This window comes from Globicephala melas, chromosome 1, assembly GCF_963455315.2.
Source record: "Globicephala melas chromosome 1, mGloMel1.2, whole genome shotgun sequence".
NCBI lineage: Eukaryota > Metazoa > Chordata > Mammalia > Artiodactyla > Delphinidae > Globicephala > Globicephala melas.
The window spans coordinates 67,422,914-67,449,197 of NC_083314.1; the positions used below are offsets into that span (position 1 = coordinate 67,422,914).

A 26,284-nucleotide genomic window follows, 5' to 3' on the forward strand; every position below is an offset into this window, starting at 1 on the left:
AAACTAAATTCCTTTTGGATTTTTGGGAACAGCTGCCTGGAAATGGAGGTGGTTATACAGTGTTTGGCTTTTGGCAGTTAGAGGCCTATGTCTCTGCTGGACACAAAGTCAAAAGGCCTTCCCCATTATGGAGAAAATCATTACGGCAAGATACATTCTCATGTCTTAATATCCAACATTCTTTCTGGCTGCAACCCCCTTGGGTTTTGCTTTTAACAGTATTTCGTGCCTGTTTGTAAATAAGCTATAAAAGCATGTTGTAGACTCTCAGGTGTTATACACATGGGAAATTTCAGTACTATTGCTTATATAATTGCAAGATCTTGCTATGATACAAATGCCTGAGATCAGAACAAGGTCAGTTTCGCCTAAATCCTCCTTTGCTGCGTCTACATGCTTTGCTCAGTGGATCTCTGGAGAGGGCAAAATAGTGGTTTTTACTGCCATATAAAGCATATGCCCAAGCACTCCTAACTGAAAACCCAGTCAAATATAACAGACACTTGCCCTTCTGTAAATATAGCTCTACAAGTGGTGGGGCCTTTGAGCTGCGCTGAGGTTAATGGTGAGCTTCCTAACATCCCTGTCTGCCCCGCCCTGCTCAGCTGCCAGCAATGAGCGTCTGCCTCAAGCAGTCACTGGATGGTATATTTAGAGCCTCTTCCCCAAGAGTAAGTGGGATCTGAAAATAGACTGCTTGGCCTGTGTGCGATTGGGTTGCAGCCTCCAGCTCTACACCTGAATACATGTAGGCCGTAGCCAGGTCCACACACATGGGTTCAATAGAATTCAAGCGACAGTGACCTGGTCTCGGGGGCTGGGCTCTGCCTCAGTGCTTTTCCTCCCTCGCAGGGACTTGAACAGGCCTTTCTGAGGTCTAGGGCTGACATCCACCTCTTTGGCTGGGACTCCTTGGATCTGGACCCAGTCTGGATTAGAGTGTCCCATATTCGCATGGCCGGCCTTTCTCTCTGGAAGGGACCAGATGTTTCCCTCTGGTCTCAGCCCTATTCTTCTCTCAGCATGATCACAGTTGTTCTGTATCCTGAGAGCTCCCATGTGCTTTGCAGCTGTGGTTGAGTTGTTTATGACAGGGAGGGTTTTATGATCGTCATTTGACTGGGAACCAAGAGATGGAGGCATCTCTATAAATGTTCCTTCTACCTTGAAATTTTTATGACAATGTTATTTAGTTTGGAGTTAAGGGTCGTTATAAGTTACCCTTAAACTCTCGGCTCATAGCTCCATGAGAGCAGAGACAAAGCCTGTTCTGTTCATAGTTGCAATCTCAGCATCCATTCAATAAGCATTTATTGAGTCCTTAATGTGTACAAAGCAAAATGCTAGATTCTTTGATAATATAAAGATGAATAAGAGGGTCTCCCTATACTGAGGAAGAAGATTCCAGTTTAACAACTAGTTATGACAAAGGGAAATTCAACTAGTGCAGTAATAAATATTTAAGCAAGTTTTTTTTGGAAAGCAATGGAAGTACTATTTGTAAAGGAAGATTGACAGAGGAACCGGCCTTTAGATAGTGTCTTTAACGAGTAAGATTTTGACAGCAGACGGGGTGGGGTGTGAGCATGTCATGCTGAGAACACAGTGCCAGCAAACCTCAAGTCAGTATATGCAAGTCTATGCAGCAGATGGCCTCAGCCACCACATCTCCTGCTAAGCAAGAGCTTCTTGGGTTCATAAGCCCCAGTTGGATATACTAGCAGATGGGCAAAGTGGATCTTATTGGTTCCTTGGAACTATCTTGGGAAGTGCTTTCTCATTTTCTGCTGATGGGTCCTTCTTAGCCTCTTGTTGTAGAAAGCTTCTCTTTCCTTAAGTCAATAGTTCCCAAACTCATCTGCGTGTTAGAATCTCCTGGGATTCTTTGAAAGGTTCCAAAACACAGACCACAGCCCCAGACCAAGTGAATAATCCTGGAGGTAGACAAAAGTATCTGTAATTTTTTAAGCTTCCTGGCTGATTCTAATGCACAGACAAGTTTGGAAATCCCTTCCTTAAGGCACACTTAACTCAGTCAGCTGGTTTTGCCAGTGACTGGAGCAGTTAGCTACAATACAAATGTGACTGGTTGCAAAGCCACGATGACACCTTGTAGATATAGTGCATGCTTTTGGACACATCATGGAAATGTCCCAATTTTTTATGATAACTGAGACAGTTCTAATTTAAAGCTAATCGGCACTCTTTCTGAATTAGGTACTTCATTTCTGTCTTCAGAGGATCTCAGTCACCAAGACTGATGTACTGTTCTAATGCCAGTATGGAGCCTGTCCACATGTGAGTCTGTGATTCCAGAAAAAAAGAGCTCATTAAAATGACATTTGGGCTGTAAAGACTGTTGGGACTTAGGAACACTCATCTCCTCTCGTCCAGTGCCCTGGAGTTGACATCAGGAGATCTCAGCCTAGTCAATGAACTTAGTCATTTGCTAATCATGCATTTACCAGATTTCTATTATGTGTTAGACTCTGTTGTAAAGACAGCTGGGGCTACAAAAATGACTCAGACCAAGTTGACAGTTATTTAAGCTCTGCTGTCTAGTAAGACAGGTTTTCAGTTGCACTCATGATTATAATAACACAAGGAGTTAATAATAATGTCGAGTGACACAAGAGTGGTCCCAACCATAGAACACGGGAGTCTAGGAGAGAGAGTGGTTCAGACAGAGAGCCACATAAAAGGCCTCATGAGAATGGCCTTGGGGAATGGGTGTTATTTGGACAGAGAGCAGAAAGAGGGGAAGGCTATTCTGAGCAGAGGAGCAGAGCGAAGATGGATTGCTGGGGTGGCACCATGCGAAAATGGCAAGTCATCTGAATTTGACCAGCATGTGAAGGAGAGACAAAGCCAGGAAGGTTGTCAGCAGTACACAGTTGACATTGAATTGTGGGTGAGACAGTGGAACGATGGAACTCTTCTAAAGGGGAGACCTGAACATTTTTATTCCTCAACTTCTTGAATGCACTAAGCTCACTTCCTCCTCAGGGTTCTTAGAGCCTCTGTTCCCTCTGTCTGGTACACCTTCCCCCCAACTTCTCTTTTCTCCCCTCGGCTGAATCCTACTCATCCTTCAGATCTGAGTATAACTGTCATTTTCTCAGAGAAGTCTGCCCTGGCCTTTCAATTGAAATCAGATTCCCCTGCTATAGTCTCTCATCTCATCTAATTATTTTCCTTCCTTGTACTTAACTTGGGTTATAATGATATATTTATGTCTGTGACCATTTGTTTGATATCCATCTCTTCCATCCGACTGCATAAGCTCCATGAGGTCAGGGACTTTATCTATCTTGTCCCTTAGAGTATCCCCAGTAACTGACAGGCAAAAAGATCTCGAGAAGTGTTGGCTAAATGATAAGTGAATGAATGAGTGACAGCAAAGAGAGAAAACAATATAAATAGAAACCCCCCTTACATACACACACACACAAAACAAAAACATGTCATTAATAAGAGAAGGATCATGGTCTGGTGCAAGATACATTGGCTAGGACTTAGAGTTGGGGGCCTGGTTTTTACGCTCATTTCTGCCACTACCTAACTGTGAGACCACATCCAACATGCAATTTGTTAGAGTAGCTATTTTTCCTTCTCTGCGGTCACAGCCTTGGTCTCAAATTCCTCATTTATAAAATTGTGATAATACAGCCTGCCCTATTTATCTTCAATATTGGTAAAAGCACTTGAACTTAATATACCGTCATGTAGGTAAAGTACTACACAAATATAAAAATATTAATCCACAGCATCAGTGTGGAGATATTTGCGTCTAAATTGTATATCTAATGTCTATTGGCAATTCGCAAATAAGTGACTTCAGTTTTTCATTCATGTTTGCTGCAAAAATTATTTTCTATCACCATTGGTCAAAAGTAAAAAAAAAAAAAAGTTAAGACCAGTGGTAAAGCTATATCATTTCATTACCAGAGTGACTATGAGATATTATGTCGAGTCTGTGTTGAACATACTAGTGAAAACACATGCCCTTTACATTTACTCAAAGGCACTAATGGCTTTCATAAAAGCAGAATGTATCATTTAAGGGGAATAAATAATTAGCCTTGACAAGAAGTAAGCTCAGGATTCTATGAATGAATTAGCCAATTCCCACTATGGATACTGAGTATTTGGTTTTTAATATTACATCCTAATGAAAATTGAGGACCAGCTGGAGACACTGCAGGGACTGAGACACAGGGTTGTCTGGGAAGGGCTTAAGTTAGGATAAAGTTGTTATATCAACAATGGTCTTAAACAAGGCACAGTGGTGCCAAGCAAAAAATGTGGATTAGAAAGAAAAGCCACATTTGTATTTTTTGTACTTTAGGCTTAGTATTTTATGGCTTGTTATGGAATGTTAAACCATATGGAAGGTATCCCACAAGGACAGCAGGCTGGGATATTTTGGGTCTAATCATATCAAGCATTTTTTAATGCAAAACTATTTATTGAGCATCTATTGTGTGTTCTAACGTTTATGTGAGAAAATTTTATGTGGGGAAACAGTTGGGAGAAGGTAAACGGTCATGAACAACGAACCAGAAGTTGGAATGAACATGTTGTGCTCCCACAGTGAATGAGCAAATTAGCAAGAGCAGAAGGGACCATTGGAGAAAGGGAAGAAAGAAAAGCAAGAAAATATTACTTCCTTGCTTGTATAGAACTTTATAATATGAAACAAACAAACAGACCTAACCCCAAACCAACCCAAAATGTATGCACAATTCTCATCACATTTGATCCACCAAACAAAAACCAAATGCAGAAACCTCAGTGAGGTCGGGGGTATGGGTGTTTGCCCCAGAGAGTAAATGAGCTTGCCCAAGGGCACACAGCTGAATAGCGGGGTGGGGGGGGGACGCCTCACATTACTCTCCCAGAGCACTTTCCTCTGTAGGGCTCAAAAGATAGGATGAGATGCGATGGTGAAGCCTTTCCACGCCAGGCTAAGGAATTTAGTCTTTATTCTGTGAGGAAAATAAGTAGACAGTACACCTAATTTAGCACAAGGAGAAGAAAGCAGAGTTCACCACAAACCACCAACAGGTCATCTTGACATGGACCTTGGACAAGGCTCTATAGAGAGCTTTCTAAAGGATGGTTTTTGAGTGCTTGGAAGAACCCTTGCCAGCACTGGTTCACCGGAAAGCCAATTATGTTTGAGCATCTCATTTTCTCTTCTGACAGGAGTACCATAGAAAATTTAGTTTGTACTTCAATAAGACACTTGTTTCAGATACCACTCTGGAGAAAATGGGCAATTACAGGATGGGTGGTGGATTAATTTGCATTGAATTTTTTTCCACTTTATTTCTTTTAATTTTTTTGATTTATTATTCTTTTATTGAAGTATAGTTGATCTACAATTTTGTGTTAGGTTCAAGTGTACAGTAAAGTAAGTCAGTTATATATATATGTGTATATATGTATACATATAAATATACATATATACATTTATTCTTTTTTAGATTCTTTTCTATTATAGGTTATTATAAGGTATTGAGTATAGTTCCATGTGCTATACAGTAGGTCCTTTTTGGTTATCTATTTTATGTATAGTAGTGTGTATATGTTGTAATTTGCAGTGAATTTTAAAGGTGAAGGGGATTTTAGAACTCATCTAAACTACTCCATCCTTTTAAAAATGAGAAAAAGGAAACACGGGGTAAATCGACTTGCTTTAAGTTATATCATCATCAACATCATCAAAAGCTTACACATACTGAACACTTACTATGTATCTGGCACATTCTAAGTGATTAATATGTATTGGCTTCTTTAATCCTCACAACAAACCTATGTGGTAACAGAGGCTCAGGGAGATTCAGTAACTTGCCAATATCATGAGGTTATAAGCAATGGACCTGGGATTTGCCAGCAAGGCTGGCTTCTGAGTTGGGGCTTTCTCTTTAGGTACACCCTCTCCAGGACATAAAACTAGAAAGTGGGAGAACAAAGTGTCACTGGTACTAATGAATGGACTTTCTGGTGGTATGCTATAAGACGTCCTTGCTATGTCGTTTTCAACATTTTTACCCACAAGTTGGATAAAATATGGAAAGCAGTTCATCAGATCTTCAGAAGTCGTGATATGGGGAGAGGAATAAAAAATACACTGGACAAAAGAAGCAGGATCTCAAAAAATACGGGCTGATGAATGAATCTAAATGTTTTCATTTCAGAGGAATATAGGAAGATATTGCGTGTTGACTCCCAAACCAATTGCCCAAGAATGGGTTGGAGAATATGCATAAAAGAGAATACAACTTGGGGTGTGGGATTTATCAATTCCAACATGAATAAGCATGGGGGGCTGACCAGAAGCTAATGCAAGGAAGCAAATGACATTCTGTGTGTATTTTGCACTGGTCACGTCCATGCTGGTTCTCAGCTGATGCTATGAGACCAGTGACTAGCCAGGCGAGCTCCAGTCACCGAGACTTTTCACAGTGACGGCCTGATCTTTCTTCCTCCTTCCTGACCTGCTTTTGCTCTGGCGTCCATCTTGGCCTCTTCCCCCATTGTCATCCTGACTTTGTTCCTGCCTCTTGCCCTTTATTCTCAGTTTTTGTTCTGGGTTCTCCTAGCATGTGAATCTTGGGGTATTTTTCCCCATGGGGACCTGATTTGACTGCCTCTCTGACTATCAGCCATGCTGCATCAGGAGAAAACCTCTCATCTTTGTTTCAGCCTCTCAGAGCTTAGTCCATGACTCTGACCCCTGGAGGGCGTGCTGATAGCACTCCCATTGCCCTGCCAGTACATACAGCACAAGAAGATTTGGACCATATCTGGAGTATTGTATCCAAGTCTGGCCTACCCCCTTCCCTACCATAAGGGAATCTCTGTAAATTGAAGTATATTCATAGAAAAAGGATAGGCTGTGAATAGTCTTGAACAGTTGGTGATATGTGGAATGAATAAAAGAGGCCAGAATGCCCGGAGAAGGTAGACTATGGGCTTGGGAGAGTTATCTCTGACTTTGCAGAAGATCCTACTGTGAAAGACTGCACAGGTTTCTCTGTGTGGCTCCAAGGAGTAGCCTAGAACCTGTGGGCAGAAGTGGCGGGGAGGAGACAGATTTCAGCTTAATAAAAAAACTTTCTCATGGTAAGAGCTGTCCAGAAATGGAATAGAATGAAATGGTAGTGAGCTCCCCATTATTGGAGGTATTCAAGTATAGGTGGAGCAGTGGCTTGTCAGGAAAGCTGTATAGTAGATCCAAACATCAAAGGGATGCTTAGGCTTTTTCATCTGTGGGTTGGTTGCACCCAAGAGTCTCTGTGCCACTGAGGACTCAATGGTGCTTTTTGAACAGGTGGCCTGATGACAGTGGTATGTAAGGTAAATGCATCTGTCCAGTGAAATATCAGAGAAGGACCACCCCATTTGTCTTTCCTACCTGTATATTTTCTGTGTCAGCGAGCTCTGGCTTCTAACTGCCTTTGTCAAGCTTCTACCTTTAGAGCACAGACAAATGCTTCCGGCCACCAGAACAGGAGGGGCCCACCCCAGATCTAAGGGCCACTCTCGTTTAGTTTTCCAAAGCTGAGGATGGCCTCTCACACTTGGCCAATCTTGTGTTTATGAAAGGGCTCTGTTCTCTCTTGGCCCCTATCCCCACCGCCTTTCCCAGATCAAATACCAAGTGCATTGGATAGATAGAAGCCGCAGTGAGAAAATGCATTTTAATAAAACCCCATTGATTTTGGGGGCTGCAAGTAAAGAAAAGGCACCTAAAGAGTCACACCCCCCCACACTCCCCCGCCCGGCCACTTCCCCCTCCTCTGTCCTGACCTACTCTGGGGCGGTCACACATCGATTGGCTTCCCAGATAATAGATTGTGCCACCACCGGTGGGGACCTCTGGGGACCAGCCGGAAGGTGGAAGAGTCGCACGCAGCAGCCCAGCCCCGACTTAATCAAACTAGCAACAGGATCTCCAGCGGCAGCGCGGCGGTGGCAGTGTGGCAGTGGCGGCAGCGGCGGCGGTATTATGCGTGATTACTGACAGGCACCAGCTGCTGCCGCCACCGCCGGCTCAACGCACGATGTGGACTCTCAGATCGAGAGGCAGATTCCTGACTAATCCCAGAGGGCTGGCCCAGCCCGAGCTGCCCGGGCTGGTAGGAAGCGATGACCACTCTTGCTAGCCCAAGTTGAAGGGAGCCCGGCTGCGCTCGGGAGCCGGGAGAGGCCGAGCGATTGAGCAGACGCGCCCGGGAGGATTATGAACTGAAGAGTCAACATGTACGGAAATTATTCTCACTTCATGAAGTTTCCCACAGGCTTCGGAGGTGGGTATTTCACATGGCTTCACCGTGGGGACCGTCTGGAGAGACGGAGCGGAGATGGGGAGATCCGGATAACTGGATTAGGGTTGAAGTAGGAGGGCATATATGTTTATAGGCATATATAGTGTGTTTCCGTGTGAGTGTGTGAGTGTGTGTGTGTGCATGAGAGAGGGACAGGGGCCGGGAGAGGGAGGGAGCGAGAGAGGGGGAGAGAATGGTCCGTAGGTGAGGATCTGTTTGTACATCAGAATGAGTGAACGGATGGGAGGATATGGGGATATTCTAAGGAGAGCCTCAACCCACATGCTTGGGAATATGTCTGAGACAAAGGTAGACTAAGTGCATTGTTATAACCCGGTGTGTTTGCGTGGGTGTGAAGAGTGGAAAAGGTAGGGGAAATTACTAGGAGGTACCTATTATCCAACTTGCCATGCGGAAAAAAAAAATGTGACTAAAAAGGTTTTGCCTATATTAAGGGTCCCTGGGATACTTCATAACAAGGGACTGATTGTTTTATTTAAAAGCAGATTTCCTTAGAATTGCATTTTTAAAAAAAGAAAACATAGCACTTTAATTTGCCACCCCGTTCTCCTTCCTCTGTTTTCTCCCCTTTTGATTTGCTAATAGCCTCTTGACCCCTCCCCTGCCGCTGCCCCCAATTCCATTTCCAGGGTCGCTGCCATCAGTCGGAATCTGGGAGTGGGTGGAGGGTCTGGGTGGTCCAGGTCCTCATAGCAGAAAACAGGCGAGCTGGAGCTCCAAGTTGCCAAGCCAGGCAGCGCAGCTGGGCGGCACTTCCCGGGGGCTGCCTTCACACCCAGGCACTTTGGTCCCAAGGCTCCTTCCATTCGGTGACAGAAGCAGTACAGTCGCACAGCTTTGGATACGTGGAAACAACAGCTGACCAACTGGCCTCTCACTTGGCAGCTGGTGGCATATAGGTCGGGTTCTTGGGAGCCAAAGGGGAGAGCTTTGGCCCTGCGTATGCTGGCAGGCAAGACAAAGCAGAAACTCTTGTCAGGTCTTGAGAACTGAAAAGTCCCTGCTCTCCCCACCTCCTGTGGGTCATAGGCCATTCATCTGAAGGCTTGGGGGAAAGCTCGCCTACCCCTCTGGGCAGTCCCCTCTATACGGTGTGGTGGGACAAGGCCAGTGGATGGGGTCCCTGTCCTGGAGTCATTAAGCCAGGGGGTTTGCTGATTCATTTGGGGTACATTGGGTGGTTTTGTGGGCCAAGCATGGAGTTAGGCGCTGGTAATACAGATGTGCGTGAGATGTAGTCTCTACTATTTGGACCGGGCAAGCTTGTTATTACCCAGACAGATTGTAATACTGCATGGCATGTGCCCTATCTGTTGCAGGAGGAGGTTGCCACTTGGACACAGCGGGTGGGGGGCCATGGACACACATCCTGGAGGTGGTAATGCTGAAGCTCTTGGGGCCAGTCTTGTGACATGACCCGTTGAGAGTGGTGGCCAAGGCTGTGACCTGGACATCTGATCTCCAGTTTACAGTTGGGTCCTGGGTGTGAAAAGCCTTTTCAGCTCCCATCTTGGTCCCATTCACAACCGAGAAGTACTTTTTCCTTTTCCCTCTGAGTTCAGTTGTCTGAAGAACATGCTTATCCATGAAATTCTTGGGACCCCTGAGGTCTGTGAGGTTATGGCTTCATGACTGCCAAGGAGACCCTCTGCGACAGTTGGGGTGAATAAAAGGATTGAAGGTGGACAAATGTAGGGAGAGAAAGTCTGGAGAAAGAAGATCTAGTCCAGAATTCGCTGGGGGCTGCTGGCTGGAATCTTGGGACGGTAACCTCCTAAGGGACCTCAAAGAGCATCTTAGCCCTCTTATATTATAGATGTGTAAACTGAGGCCTCAATAAAGGCAGGAATAGTTTAAGGTTATGTGGAGTTGAGGGGGAGAGCCCTTCCGGAAAAGCCCCTCACACACACACACAGAAAGAGAGAGAGAGAGAGAGAGAGAGAGAGAGAGAGACAGAACTGAGTTTGGTTTCTAGGTTTTCACTTACTAGCTGTGTGACCTTAGGCAAGTTATTGAACCTCTCTAAGCCTCGTCTCTAAAACGAAGTTTAACATCCCATCCTCAGATCATGGATGTGAGCATTAAACGTGCAAATGCTTGAAAAAGCAGCTATAGAGTGTTGTCTGTATATGTGGTATTTAGTAAAAGTTAATATTTTCATCCCCTCCATTTTGTTCAAGTACTAAAATGCAAATTAATCTAAAAATCAAACATTACTGTAGAATAATGAATTAGGAATCTGGGGAAATAAAATTGAATCCATGAAGACCCACATACGTTGCTGGTTTAAATTTTCATAATTGTGAGAGCTCTGGTATTTAGTGTAATTAGGTTTCAGATAAAAGGAAACACAATTGGCTGGACCATGGAAGAAGTAGGCTGATATAACGTGAGGGGTGGGAGGAGAAAGGATAATCTAGGCTGTTGAAACATCTCCCCCTGATGCTTCTTTTCCTCCCCATTCCTGAGGGAGGAGAACAATTATTTTGTATAGTTCTGCTGAGGTTTTCCATTTTGTTTGCTTTTGCCAGCTAAGAGGCAGAAACACTGAGCAAAGGACAGGGACCCCTTGAAAATGGAGGTCTTCATGAGAACTTGCAGTGGTGAGGGAGGGAGGGAAGGAAGGAGGAGGACCCACCCATAGGCACTGGGGAAACCTGAGGATGAGAGCAGAAATTACCTGCAGCCTCTCACCACCTTTGCCCAAACGCAGCGAGTTGTGCCACACATATGAAGTGATCTAGTGTATAACCCCTGCCCTTTTACATATTAGCAAATGGAACCACAGAGGGCTCCTGGGATTTGTGAGGAGCTCTAGGGAAGCAATGTCACCCTTGGGAACAACACCTGAGGTTTGCATCTGGGCTGTGCTTACCAGATATCAGGCCTTCCCCCCATCTGTGGACAAGACACTGGTCAAAGTGGCCACAGAGTGGGGACTAGTTGGGTTGCAGCAGCCCCACCAGCGTGCCCACTCTCCCAACTCTGGGCCCTGCCATGTGATGAGGTGAGAGCCCTTTTCTTCTCCTTTTCTGCCAAGTCCTGGCTTTGCCAGCTGCCCAGTAAGAGATTTGTTTGCCTGGATGAGACAGTTGCTGCCTCTAAGAAGATGGCAAAACAAAGCCTGTAATCCCCCCTGTCCAATTGTGCGGTAATCCTCAGGGTGAGAAGGAGATCAGGGGAGAGAGGACTTCTCTTGTTTCATTTAACAAGCACGCAGTAGCGCTTACAGCTACCATTGTAAACACTTCACTAGTATTATCTTATTTAATCCTCATGACAACACAGTGAGTAGGTACTATTACTAATAGTATCACATTCCTTTTATCAGCGAGGAAACTGAGGCATTTCAAAGTGCAGTAACTTCTTTTAAGGTCCCATAGCTGGAAAATGGCGCAGCCAAGGCTTTGAATGCAGGGAGTCTGGCTCCAGAGTCCAGGACGTGCTGAGTTGCCTCTCACGGCTTCTGTGGGCCACAGACTTGCTGCAGGAAGCTAAGGCCGCAGTGCCCGCCTTGAGGGGGTGAAGAGCCCTAAGCCAGTCACGGTACTGCCCAATGGTTGCAGACACAGTAGCCTGGCCTTGAGGAATAAAGCGCAGGATAGGTTAGCAGTCACTCAAGAGCAATGGTGGCCTCTGGACAATTAACTGCTGGCTTCTTCTGGGGCCCTACTGATTTGCAAGAGTCCTGCCCTACAGACTCTGACCATCTGTGTAGAATACTCCCCTTCTCACCTAAGAATAACCATAGAGGAAGGGTTGAGTTGGAGGTGCGTGTGTGTGTGTGTGTGTGTGTGTGTGTGTGTGTGTGTGTGTGTGTGGAGGGCAATATGAGGATGTGGGAGGAGGGTGTGTATGTATGTGCGCGCGCCAGAACATATTTTTCCCCTCCAACAAATGTGTGGGTGGCTAATAGGGACCTACCATGGATGTAAGTGGTTAGGGTTTATGTAGGAAGGAATAACTGTTTACGACATTTAGGAAGGAACATATTCAGTATAAACTATCTTCTGAAACATTTACAATCTTACCAAGAGATAGAGAGCCGAATAGCAACTGGGGGAAGAAATTATGCAAAGGGTAATCAAACTTCTCCACCTCTTCCTTCCCTTCATTATGTAGCTTCTGTATCTGCAGAGAATTTAGCCACCAGAGTTGGGTGGCTGGGATGCCAGGGCTCCCAGAGGAAGCTGCTATTTTCTCCTCTTATTTGAAAGTAGAAAACACAGAGGCCCAGGGAATCTAAGAAGTGAACGTTCTAGAATGCCTGGGTTTGGGTGGCTTTCATGAGATTGACCCAGGTCTTGGTTCAGTGATTTTCTCAAAAGAGTGAAAATAATAGCTGACGTTTATTAGACACCTTCCATGTGCCAAGCCCTCTTCCAAGGGCATTACATGCCCCGTCTCATTTAATATTCTCAAGGACCCTAGGAGGTAAGGTACCATTGTTATCCCTGTCCCCATTTTTACTGACAGAAACGTCGAGCCACAAGGAAGTTGGGTAACCTGCCCAAGATCACCCAGCTGGTAAGGAGTGGACCCAGGACCCAAATCCGGGCAGATGTCAGGAGTGTTGCGCTTAACCCTACACTGTGCATATCGCTGGCTGCTTGCTGGGGAAGGCAGAGGGGGTGGGAAGGGTGGAGAGGAGGTGGAGGGGGGCGGGTGTGTGGAGTCCCAGATCCACCCCAAATGGGTGAATTATGTATAAGAACAACAATTAACATATTCAGTTCTTACTCTGTGCTCTTCACAACTTATTTAGGGATCATAATGCTTTTTCTTGAATATGCATACTTGCAGCAAATGAATAAAATGACAGGGGTGGGGGCAGGGGACTGAGCCATCAAAGGTGCTAATAAGACAAAGGTCAAAAAAATTTCCAGGGCTTCCCTGGTGGCGCAGTGGTTGAGAGTCTGCCTGCCAATGCAGGGGACACGGGTTCATTCCCCGGTCTGGGAAGATCCCACATGCCACGGAGCGGCTGGCCCGTGAGCCATGGCCGCTGAGCCTGCGCGTCCGGAGCCTGTGCAATTTCCAGGTGAACCTCACTTGATTTTAATACATGGAACTTGATTTTGTATTTTAGGGGGAGGTTGGCAAACTTCTCCTCTACAGGGCCAGATGGTAAACATTTTAGTCTTGGCTGGCTATAGTGTCTTCCACAACTGCTCAGATCTGTTGTGATGGGGAAGCAGCTGTGGTCAAACGCATAAGCTAATGCACAGGGATGTGCCCTGTTGAGTATGTTTGCCAACCCCTAGGGGATCATTCCAGAGAAGTTTCATTACTGTTTCTGATTGTCCCCCAGTTAGCGTGATTAACAGCACTACCTCTAAATAACTTCCCTGCACCCCTTCCCTTCCCTGCAAGAGCTGAATCTTTTTTTTTTTTTAACATCTTTATTGGGGTATAATTGCTTTACAATGGTGTGTTAGTTTCTGCTGTATAACAAAGTGAATCAGTTTTACATATACATATGTTCCCATATCTCTTCCCTCTTGCATCTGCCACCCTCCCACCCTCCCTATCCCACCCCTCCAGGCGGTCACAAAGCACGGAGCTGATATCCCTGTGCTATGCGGCTGCTTCCCACTAGCTATCTATTTTACGTTTGGTAGTGTATATATGTCCATGTCACTCTCTCACTTTGTCACAGCTCACCCTTCCCCCTCCCCATATCCTCAAGTCCATTCTCCAGTAGGTCTGTGTCTTTATTCCTGTCTTACCCCTATGTTCTTCATGACATTTTTTTCCTTAAATTCCATATATATGTGTTAGCATACGGTATTTGTCTTTTTCTTTCTGACTTACTTCACTCTGTATGACAGACTCTAGGTCTATCCACCTCATTACAAATAGCTCAGTTTCGTTTATTTTTATGGCTGAGTAATATTCCATTGTATATATGTGCCACATCTTCTTTATCCATTCATCCGATGATGGGCACTTAGGTTGTTTCCATCTCCGGGCTATTGTAAATAGAGCTGCAATGAACATTTTGGTACATGACTCTTTTTGAATCATGGTTTTCTCAGGGTATATGCCCAGTAGTGGGATTGCTGGGTCAATCTTTAAAGCTAGAAAAAGGACTTGCTGCTCATCCGTTCTGACCCCTCAGTTACAGATGAGGACACTTGGGAAAGAAGGTGGAGCTTGCCCAGGACCTGTGGCTGTTTACGGTCTTCAAACTGGGTTCCCCTGAGCCCCCTCGGGAGCCAGCTGGGGTGGCAGAAAGAAGAGTAGAGGGAAGCTAAGCCACAGAGAGCCCTCCCCCAACACTTTGGTAAAATAACAGTACTACCAACTACACAGGGTCAGGGTTAACTTTCCACAGTATAGGGGTTCAATAAAATAAAGCCTGGATAATTGTAAACACACAGTAAAAGTTCATTTCTCTTTCCTACTTCAGAAAAGTTGGAGACTATGGTAGTAAGTTCAGCTAAAATTTTGTATGTAGGTTTTTCTTAGAGGAGGTATGCCTGTTCTTAAAATGTCAGACTGTGCAGTAGGAGAGGCTGACAAAATGAAGTAAAGAAGCCATCGATTCTGTGCCAGTTACAGAAAATTGTATTTTAACGAGTTATTCCAGGGCAGACACTCATGAGATCCAGCAGAAACAGAGCAGTGACCTGGGACCTCCCATCCCTATAATCTTCAGGATACCTTCGCCCCAGGCCAGTGTTCTTAACGAGTCATGTTCCCCTGAGTTTCCCCAATTTCAGTTTGCATACCCTGGGGCCCTTGGCTCCCTTATCAGATACTGTAACTGAGAAAGGGGTGAGGGAGAGAGCAAGCGATTCTAGGTTGAAGACCAAACTCAAATTCCTGATGGGATTTCAGAATTCAGCATCTGAACCTAAAAAATGGAAAAGCTTGTGATCTTTGGTTAAAAAAGCATTTACTAAAAGAGGAGCGGCAAAGAAAGTGTTTAATAAATATGTTGGGCTGTTTCTTCTAGGCTGGTTGCCTGAGTTTCATTTCTGTGACTCAGTATCTCTTTTGTCCCTCCTTCGGCTGGTCACTAGTGTCATGAGGAAGCAGTCCCTTGGAAGGCTTGGGGCTCACGGTACCTATGTTTTCTCAGCCCCAGTGACATGGGGAGCAGAGCAAAGGTTAGAGATCTTCAGGAGGGAAAGTATATCCAGACTGCTCCGGGAATGCCTGTCAATCATTCATTTAGCACACCTTGTCTCAGCATCTGGCTTGTGCAAGAATTGTGTGGGACACCGAGAACTAAGACCCATCCTCTGCCCTGAAGGAGTATATAAACCAGTTACAAGCTCTGAAGTCTGCAGAACAGTTAGAGATGAATTATTCCTGGAAACGTTTCTTGGGGCTGAAGTTAAGTGAATAGATTCAAGGAATTTAGGTACCTGGAACCTGAGAACAAATAATACCATGTCCATTACCCAATGGTAACATTGCACTAGGGATATGGTTTGCTGTATTTTAAGACAACTGCTGTCTTTAGAAGACAGTCCATATTGAGAGGCTAAGGAGAGCATATATGTACAAGAAGCCTATATAGACAGAGAAAGGGATTGAGGTCATGGATTCAAGAGCTGGGTGTGGGCAGAACTGGTGTTCAAGGACTTCAGGAACAAGGGGTGAGAGGGAGGCACCCTCAGCAAATGCCTGGAGCACTTTCTGGCATTTGTCTTGGTGGATGGGCTGGTACATGGTGTATCAGTGCATGGAACTTGTTTAAAGGGTTAGACAGCCTGTCCTGGTTGGTGGAGACCCTGCTCCAGTACCCTCTGGTGCCTCGAATGTGTTAGGGATGGCACAATATCCATCTGTACCAGAGAAGTTCAAATTTGGTCCTGGGTGGGAAGGCTGGTTTGCAGGCCAAATGCCGTTAATTACGTGTAGGAAGGTTGACAGAAATAATGCTAGACTCAGATTCTAGGTCTCTAGTAATTCACAATAAGCACTTGAAAATGTCACTTTATCATTCTGAACCTCAGTTTTCTAATCTGCCTAATGGGGATAATTTCTGCCCTTCCAACTCTTCTGAGTCAGTTTGAAGCTTGAATGGAACAGACAGTGGCCTCCAAGGGACTGCTATATCCGTAGTGTCTAGCACAGAGCCTGGCACACAGTAGGCGCTCAACAAATATTTTTTGACTGACGGAACCAATAACTGATATGGAAATACACAGCAGATAATTATAAAGAGTTTTATGAATGTAAGGCAGTATGTAGTGGATGGAATAAGCTTGGACCTGGGAGCAGAAGACCCAGTGTTTTTGTCCTGTGTGGCCTCGACCTAGTCATGCAACTTCTCTGGGATTAGTTTCTCTTCTATAAAATAAGGTGGTTCTTCAAGTCCTGAAAGTCTGGTTTCTACCCCAAAACAATATGGCCTTATTAATTTATGACAGAATTAATTTGGAATGGTGATTAAACTGATCATGGCAGGAGCTAGTTTGTATTTGCTCATTCATGAAAAAATAACAAAAAAGGTTTGTTAAGCAACTAAGATTGTAGAAGTGTTGAGCCTCTTTACGTTACATCGTTTTTCGAGCAATTTAAAAAGCAAGCATAGTAGGAACCCCATTAGCATATTAACGGAGTGTTAATTACAAAAGAGTCTTTTAAAGCAGATTTTATAAAATCCCCACTTAATAACCATTAGCTTGTGGTACTTGAAGAACAAACTCTTCACGTGTGTTACTTAGAAGTATTAAAATCGTAATTTAAAAGTAATCTGCCAACTTGTCATGAATTTAGACTGATTTTTCTCTCAATTGATCCAAATGAGTGAGGTTTTGCTATAATTATATATAATGCTGGTAATAATGAGGCTGATTATTAATCTTTGCCTGCTTTTCACTACCTCCATCATTACAGGTTTTAGGGGAGGGGGTGGGGTGGAGGGAGAAGGGAGGGATGGAGGGGGGAGTGGAGGATGCCAATCTCCCCCTCCCCCTTCTCCAGGCACTAGAAGAAGGAACCTCCAGCCCCTACCCTGAACAGCCAGCCAGCTCTCCTTTGGGGACTGCAGGAATCAGGCAGAGCTACCCTGTGTGAGCCCAGAAAGGCTGGCCAGTTGGCCAGGGCTGCACACAGCCGTGTCAGCCTATCAGCTGCTGTGTTCTCTTATTCCTGCTGAGAGGCCAAGGGGGCTGAGCCTCGGGGGCAGAAGGAATGCCTCTTCTCCCACAGCTCGCTAGCCACTTCCATCACGTTTCTTCATTTTCCCCATCAAGAAAGCCAGAAAGGACATTGGTAGCAGAGAAAGCTTCCTGTTAAGAGATACAGCCTCTACTTCTTCTCACTCCCTGAGAACTAATATCTTGGTGTCCACATCTGTTAAAATGTGGAGCTCAGTGCCTGTAAAATACCTTCCCATCCGGTCTCAGGGTGGCCGTGCGGCTCTGATGTGTGTGTGAAAGGGTTTTGAAAATGCCACAGCAGTTTAAATATAAGAAACGCATATTAGACAGCCCCTGGCATCTGAGTATCCCTTCTGTGGAAGAAAGAGGGAGGAAAAGGTTAGGCTGAGCTGGGACCCCTGATGAAGGAAACCAGAGCTTGCGTTTGATGTGAGAGGCTGGAGGCAGATGGGAAGTGTTCTAGTCAGAAAGTGCCAGGTCATCTACAGACCACTATGTATAAAATAGATCACTAATAAGGACCTGCTGTATAGCGCAGGGAACTCTACTCAATACTCTGTAATGACCTGTATGGGAAAAGGATCGAAAAAAGAGGGGATATATGTATATGTACAACGGATTCACTTTGCTATACACCTGAAACTAACACAACATTGTAAGTCAACTATACTCCAATAAAAATTAAAAAAAAAAAAAAGAAAGTACCAGGTCAAAGTCCTGAGAGAGGCCATGAGTCGGGTTAGGAAGGGCAGAGTTGGGGACAGAAATTGGGTCCAGGGAGGCTTGATGGAAGAGTGGTCCTGAGTAACTGCGATAAGTAGCTGCACAGCTAGTATAGTATATGGTGGGGCTGGGATTAAAATCCAGGTCTGCTGCTTTTCCCCTAGAATCGAATGCCACTTGTATAATTTACTAGCCATGTTCTCTTGGGCAAGTTATTTAATTTCTCTGTCCCCCAGTTTTTGCATTTGTACAATTGAGATGAGAGTTGGTAACCTCAAAGGAATTTGTAGGGATGAGATGAGTCAATATCTGTAAAGTGTTTAGAACCATGTCTGGCTCATGGCAATTGCTTAATAAATATTATCTGTTGTTGTTACTTAGTAGAGGAGATAAAATTTAAGTGTCAGTTAAGTGTCTTCATACAGCAGACCCTGGCCTACCTCTCTTGCAGCCTGTCTGTGTATTACAAGCCAAGCTGGGAAAGGCTGTGTGAGCAAGTTTCCCTTCAACTAGGAAGAACAGGCCAGGTTTCTGAATATTCTATGATTCTTAGGCTTATGTACTACATTCCTCCATTGGAGAAAAGGAGGCAGATCGGGTGTGAGATTGTGCCCACCGTGACAGAGAGTAGAGTGGGGTAGGGCCCTGTGATGTTCCCTGGACTTCAAATGGAGAGTTCTGACTCTTAGAAATAGCAAGTTTTTGCCTCTGTCCCCTTCCCTGTGGATGGGTATTAACCATTATCAATGATTCATCATAAGTTTCCATTCCATCCTGAAGCTGGGACAGTGAATTCTCTACCCAGGTACAGCAGGAAAAGGGTGGAGCACCAAGCCATTTGTTCTCTTGTCTAGCCAATTAGAAAGACTCATGCTTAACATTTTACGTTTATTGGCTGAGGATAAGGTTGCCAAGCAACTTCCTTGCCTTGGTAAGAATTCTGTAGTTCTAAGTACCTGGGCTTCTCTTTCTCAATAAGTACCCCCTCAACACACACATGCAATTTGTTGTCTAGAGATTGCAGGGATTTTGGATTTGGTAAACCATCAGGGACATAGATTTCTTATGCAAATAATTTCTATTGATGAACTCTATATATAGTTGTATACACTAATTAACCAAAAAATCTATTCCATTCATTGATTAGGCAACAAATATTTTTTGAGCATCTAGCATGTTCCAGGCACGGTGCTAGATACCACAATGATAATCGTGGTGAAATTTAAAATATGTGACAGGCAGTAGGTCACCAGGTACTCAGAATGGAAGTTAGCATGGAGGATATCTTTGTGCTGGGATGGATTCTGGGGAGATCTCGAGGGTCCTAGGGGAAGGGTTGGGGTGGCTGGGATAATGGAGGGGCACTCTGTGCTCAAAGGAGTGACTAATACTATAAACAACTGGTATGTATGTACTAGTGTATGGTAGAGACAATCCTTAACACAGCACTTACTATTGACATGGCTTGGGTTAAACCCTTTACTTACATAATCTTCTACAATGGTATTCAAGCCAGACTCAGGTCTCCCTCACCACTTTTACAGTATGGTAAGTAATTGCAGCTGCTACCACTGGGCCAGTCGTCTCAGATGCTCTTAGCAGCCCTGAGATAGGTATGCATGTCTCCATTTATGGCTGAGGAAACTGTGGATGAGAGAGGTCCAGTTCCTGGCTCAACTTAATGTGACTGGAAAGTGGTACAACCTCAATCCAACCTAGGACTTTTGGGCTTCAGAGGCTTGTAATCCACATAGACTGCACCCCTAATGCCCATACAATGCACACACAGGCTTCGGAAATCAATAGAGTGTATGCACCCTGCAGATTTCCAAAGAGCTTTGCTTCCTGGTGACACCAGCAGCATCTCAAAGTGCAGTCTGGAATCCCAAACAGCCTGAAGGGCTAACATGGTCCAGCTGATGATGACAGGGGCCCCTTAGCAAGTGGTCCAGACTCAGACCATTGCAGACCACCACCTGCACTTCTTTTAGATGCCAGTGAGCCATGTGCTACCTACCTCAATGTGCATGGAGCAGCATTGGAAGGGATCTTAGAAGCCATTGTGTGCTGACTCCTTACCGGGGAGAATAAGGCCCGGGAATACGAAAGGCGCTTCTTCAGTCACCAGGAGAGAAGAGAAGCCCCTGAGAAAGTCCTCTCCCATCAGATGAGTTAATTTCTATAAAAATCATGGCTATGCTAAGAGAGTGAACTCTGCAGAGTACGGATTTTGTGTATTTCCTGGGCATCTGACAGTGGGCATGGTGTGAGAGGCTGACAGGGATCAGGAGGGTGTGTGGTCAGGGAGCGAGCAAGGCTGATGGGCTGCAGAGGCTGGAGAACTGGGCTCCCAGCCTCTGCAGAGGAGCCAGGGAGAAGCATTAGAGAAAAACTTGACTTCGGATTTGGACTAGAACCCAGGTTTCTGGAAAACTTGTGCTAGCTGTAATTCCCACATGGCTATGAAAAAAAAAGGAGTGAGAGTGAAAGAGACTGATAAAAATGTCATGGACAGGTATGCTTTAGAGTCTATTTGGGAGAATGGATTAATTTTCCATTGAGAAACACTTTTGTCATTATAGGCATTGTTTTCCACCTTTTCTAAAAGCAAGGCTGTTATTTCTAAGAAACGCTGGGTCATTGTGAGAGGCAAAGAACCAAAATGCATTTGTGTAAGATGTATTTGTCTTTTGGAATTTTACTTTAAAAAATACGGTTATAAAGTAGCCCATCTCTTCTGGGTCTTTGACTCAACAGAAACAAACCACATTTTAAAGGCCATTGTAAATCAAACTTTAACTGTGTTTAATTCTATCTCAGCAATATACCATTGTCATCACTGAGTAGTCAAGCCATATTCTGATTGTCTTAATTTATATTATTATTAAATATAATAAAAACAATGTACTTTTAAATCTCTCTCACATACCATTTTATTCTGGAAGCAATTTGTGAATTTCCCCAAGTCCATATTTTTATATTTTGCACAGTTCATGTTTCTTAAACATCATACCTTTGCATACTATTTTCATGATATCGAACATGTGTTCTTGTACTTAGAAGTGTTCTGAGGTCAATTTACTTTTCTTTTGAAAACTTAAATAGCAATTTTGAGGAACATCATTTTATATAAAAAACGGAAGCAAAGTCACTTGCTGTAAATAGGAGGCAGTGAAAATGAATATAAAACTATTAATATTTTCAAAAGGTTTGCCTACATACCGCTTAAAACACGACCTAAAATGTCCCTTACCACTGGTGTTGCAGTTTCCACACCTTGGGAACTCTCAGGTTGATGAATGTGTGAAGGAAAATCTTGTTCCCGTCTGTCCCATAGCTCTGAGCCTGGTGTAAGGTACTGGGCTTTACCTTGGGGATATAGAAATGAAAGGCATAGTTTCTGAGATCCAATTAAAACAGAATATGCAGGGCCCTTTGGTCCATTTTTGGAAAGCCGACGCTGGAAGGGAAAGTCGGTTTCCCTCAGACGGCTTGGCTGTGGGGAAGGACAGCTGTCATCCCTGCCGAGTTCACGGCTCCTTGCCCATCAAGTCGGGCTGGCTCCTAACTCACCTGTCACATGTTATCTTAGTAACAGGCTCAAGGTGTACATTGGCCTCTTTAAATGTCACAGACTTCCAGCGCCCCAGAAGAGTCTAAAATTGTTCTTTCTAATCAGTGACCGTCTGGGAAGATTTTTGTTTTTTCTGTCTTGAGTTCTTGGAAGGTGCCCCCTTCTCTCTTCTTCAGATGAACTTTCAGCATGAGATCATTTCATAATTGAGTTACCTTGTACTTTGTGATATGATGGCTCTCTGAATCATCTCTGCTATCCTTGACAGAGCACACAGGAGAGAGCGCGGGCTTCAGATTGACAGTTTGAATCCAGGCTCTGCTGCTTGTTTCCCGGCTAATGCCGGTACAGTGCTAGTGGTGAGGATACATAAACAGACACTTTTTTCCCCTCTCAATTTAGTGGAAAATACAAGGAAATACACAAGCTGTTACTTACAAAACAGAAAAGGGCATTAAACCAGAGTAGGAATACCAGGGAAGACTTCCTGGAGGAGGTGATACTTGAGTTAGACCTTGAAAGATGAATCAGAACTTGCTAGACAAAGGAAGTGGGGGTAAGTCATCCCGGAACTGGGAGCAGCATGGGGGTGAGACTGAGCCTAAGTGGTCTCATCTGTAAAAGGTTGAGATGAGGGGCTTCCCTGGTGGCACAGTGGTTGAGAGTCCGCCTGCTGATGCAGGGGACATGGGTTCGTGCCCCGGTCTGGGAAGATCCCACATGCCACGGAGCGGCTGGGCCCGTGAGCCATGGCCGCTGAGCCTGCGCGTCCGGAGCCTGTGCTCCGCAACGGGAGAGGCCACAACAGTGAGAGGCCCGCATACCGCAAAAAAAAACACACACACACACAAAAAAAAAACAAAAAAAGGCTCAGATGATACTCATAGGCCTATTATCAGGATAAAATGAGTTAATGTATGGAAATTGCCTATTCAGGACACATAAGAAGTGTCTCACTTGTTCATTTAAACCCCTTTACCACTACTCTGTGGACCCAGAGCATTTGGTTCACCTCAGTTGTGGTACTTAAAAGATCATGATTGGGATTCATCTGTTTATGAGACAAGACACCCAATAGGCTGAAACTCTTAGGTGGAATCACTAGAAGGGCACAGGCTCCTCAGACATGGGAGTGACCGTCCTCTCCATAAGTAGACCTTAACTAAGTTAGCAGATGCTCCAAGGGCAACTCCAGGTTGACATTTTTCTAGTGGGACATTTATGGTTAAGAATAGCTGCACAGTTATACCTCTGATGCCCCACGCTTCCCTCCAGAATGTGAAGAGAGTACCTCCCTCCCTAAATTCTGTTCCTAATACTATGCTCAGTGCTACTGAGGTCTCCGAAAGGCTTAAGACATGCAGTGCCTTCTCTGCATGTAGAAGGCACTCAAGAGATATTCCTTGAACCAACAGTGAACCACCTAAGGTCAGGCACGTGACTTACTCCCTTCACCATCCTATCTGCCTGGCGTGGTGTTGGGCTCCAGTAGGAAGGGGAGAGAATTGGATGGTTTCTCCAGCAAACCATGCTTACTGACCATCTCTCCCCTTAATCCTCTCATGTCCCATCCACGAGGACAGCATGGGTGCTGTGGTGGGGCCTAACACATGGTTCCTTTGAATCTGTTCTTGCAATGCCAGCCACACAGGGCAGTGGCGCTGTGATTTAGGGTGGGCTTCTCTGTTATTTTCCCAGTCTCTCCTCTGCTGTTGCAGACGCTCAGGCTCACAGCTCCTCTCTTCTGGAGAGAACGTTCCATGCCAAGCTCCTGAGATGACAGTGGGGCACCCTTCTTTTCTTTCATCTTGAGTTGCAGCTAAACTTGGGCTCAACTTATCTGGGGAAAATGGTACCAGGTACCATCTGCCCAGAGCCCATTTCATAGACACTTGTGGCCGCAGCTCCCTATCCCCAGAGGCAGAAGCACTCTGGGCAGTCCTGGCTGCGCTTCCTGGGCCTCTGTGGCCATTGAGCCATGCCCAAGCATCCTGAGTCTTCTTCCCTGAGCACTGATTAACCTTCCAAGAGATCGGCAGGACAGGAACCTTATGGGCATAAAGCTGCAAAAGCTACTGGCCGTCAAGGGCATGATAACAGTCTCTGCCTTCCCCGTGGTCATTACGGAATGTGTTCCCGACGGCAGGAGCCGTGTTCCCTTCGGTTCTGAATCCCTAGCACCTGGTGTAGTTCCTGCACCTTAATAGATGCTCATTACATATGAATGAATGAATTTCTCCCGACTTTATAGGTTCAGCCCTGCCCCAGTTCTCAGAGCAATAGGAATTTGAGGCAGGGAATTCTGGAGCAGCCTGGACACCTGCTCACTCCATCCCCCAACTGGGGGTTTGGTATTGACTCACCTTCCCTGTCTGGCTGGCTCAGGTCACAGTCACCCAGGCCCGGGGACATGTGGGCTATGCCCCTGTGGCCCTGGCTGTTGATCTGACACAATTCAAGGTGAATGTCATGTGGTGCACCAGAGGACTGGCACATCAATGAGTATTTCAGCAGGCCCTTTCCCCTCTCTGCTCTTTGCTTGCCTTTATTCTACCAGCTGCGGGAGTTCACAGGTGTGCAGGTGTGGCTGGAAGGAGGGGAAGGATATAGGAAACAAAAGGAGGGGGCTCTGTCCTAGTGTGCCATCCCTGTGTTCTCATAGCCTCTCATCACCTTTGATCTTCTCCTTACAGGCTCCCCCGGCCACTCTGGCTCCACGTCCATGAGCCCGTCGGCAGCCTTGTCCACAGGGAAGCCCATGGACAGCCACCCCAGCTACACTGACACCCCAGTGAGTGCCCCACGGACTCTGAGTGCAGTGGGGACCCCCCTCAATGCCCTGGGCTCTCCATATCGAGTCATCACTTCTGCCATGGGCCCACCCTCAGGAGCTCTTGCAGCCCCTCCAGGAATCAATTTGGTTGCCCCGCCCAGCTCTCAGGTAGGTGTCTGTCTGTCCTCTCCAGCGTCTTTCCAGACATCCTAAATAGTTTCATCCTGGCACAGAGGCAGCACTCGGCAGGTGCTTAGTGCATGCTTGCAAAGGGATTGGGTTGTCTCTGCAGACTTCTCTCCTGCAGGGCCTTCATTGAGTGTGCCCTCAGGCAGAGCAGCCCCAGAGAACTGATGATGCCTCATGGTCCAGAAAACTGTGGCTGAAAGGGAGCCACCCCTGTGGTTTCAATGGTTCAGCCCTGGCTGTGATTTCAGTGTCTCTCAGGCCTGTTTGTCTTCCATGGGGTGGACCCCCTTGATTCTTCTCAATACTGGGTATTTTTCGAGTCAGTGAAGTGCCCAGTGCTCTATGACATGCTATAGGGCAGCAGTCCCCAACCTTTTTGGCACTAGGGACAGGTTTCGTGGAAGACAATTTTTACACGGATCGGGGGGTGGGAGGGGTGGGGAACGGGGGGATGGTTCAGCGGTAATGGGAGCAGTGGGGAGCGGCAGATGAAGCTTTACTCACTCGCCCACCGCTCACCTCCTGCTGTGCGGCCAGGTTCCTAACAGGCAGTGGACCGGTACCAGTCTGGGGCCCCACCGGATGAGGACCCCTGCTATAGGGGATACCGAAATGATCAGGATGTGGTCTTTGCTCTCCAGGAGCTTACGGTTGAGAGGGCAAATAGGCAGATGTGGCACACGGATAAATAGGCAAACAGGCAGACTGTGTTACCTACATGCTATCTCTGAGATAGAGGTAAAGATTATGGAGACTCGGGGGAAAAAAAACAACCCTCACTTTAATTCCTAGTGCCTTTTGCTACAAGAGAGGCAAGGATGTATATCCATGGTAGATACTACATTGTTGCTCTGAGGAAGCTACAGGATGGCCAGATGCTGTGTACTTCCTTCTAGCAATGTCACACTGAGATTATCAACCTTCCCTTCTTGTAGTGGTCAGTTATTGCTGTAATGATGCTGCATGACAAACAATCCCCATATTGCCACGGTATACAAAAACACACGTTTTTTTCTTACTCACAAGTTTATGTGTTGGCTAGGAAGGCTCTGTTTCAGATGGTGGGTGAGCTGGGCTAGGCTGCAGCCTGGGTGCAGGTCAGCTCCTCATGCCCCAGACTAAAGAAGCGGCAGCTTCTTGGGGCATGCTTTTCTCAAGGTATCTCCCAGGAATGCGAAAGTCTAAACCAAATCAGGAAAATACAGTGAAGTCTCTGCTCACATCATGTCCATTAATATCCCATTGGCCTAAGAAAATTGTGTGACCAACTCCAACATTGGTGGGACAGGGGAATAGTTTGTGCCTGTTTCATTGGGAGGAACTACAAAGACACAATGCAAAGGATATGAAGAATTAGGAGCAATGATCTTATCTACCAGACTCTCCTCTCTCCCTGTTCTGGTATCTCACTATTGGGCCAGGGTCCCTCAAGACATCTAGCAGCAGAATTAGTAGGTCCTGTAGCCTCCTTTGAATTTGTAGTTCTAGGAAGAGGCAGGACTCCCACTGTGTTAGCATTTCTTACTGCTACAAAGAGAACTTCAGA

At 45.5% G+C, this 26,284-nt stretch overlaps 1 protein-coding gene across 2 annotated transcripts in view; it reads left to right on the top strand.

The window, feature by feature from the left end:
• Nucleotides 1-26,284, top strand: part of RXRG (retinoid X receptor gamma) — a 103,057-nt gene that overhangs the window by 50,920 nt on the left and 25,853 nt on the right. Inside the window, exons 1-2 of one of the 2 annotated variants that reach the window (XM_030848243.2) lie at nt 7,914-8,318; nt 24,470-24,717. In XM_030848243.2, the coding sequence (XP_030704103.1) occupies nt 8,270-8,318; nt 24,470-24,717 (297 nt within the window). In that variant the 5' untranslated portion in view covers nt 7,914-8,269. Of the gene's footprint in view, nt 1-7,913; nt 8,319-24,469; nt 24,718-26,284 lie in introns of those variants that run through there. The other variant, XM_060286201.1, reaches the window with a different exon arrangement.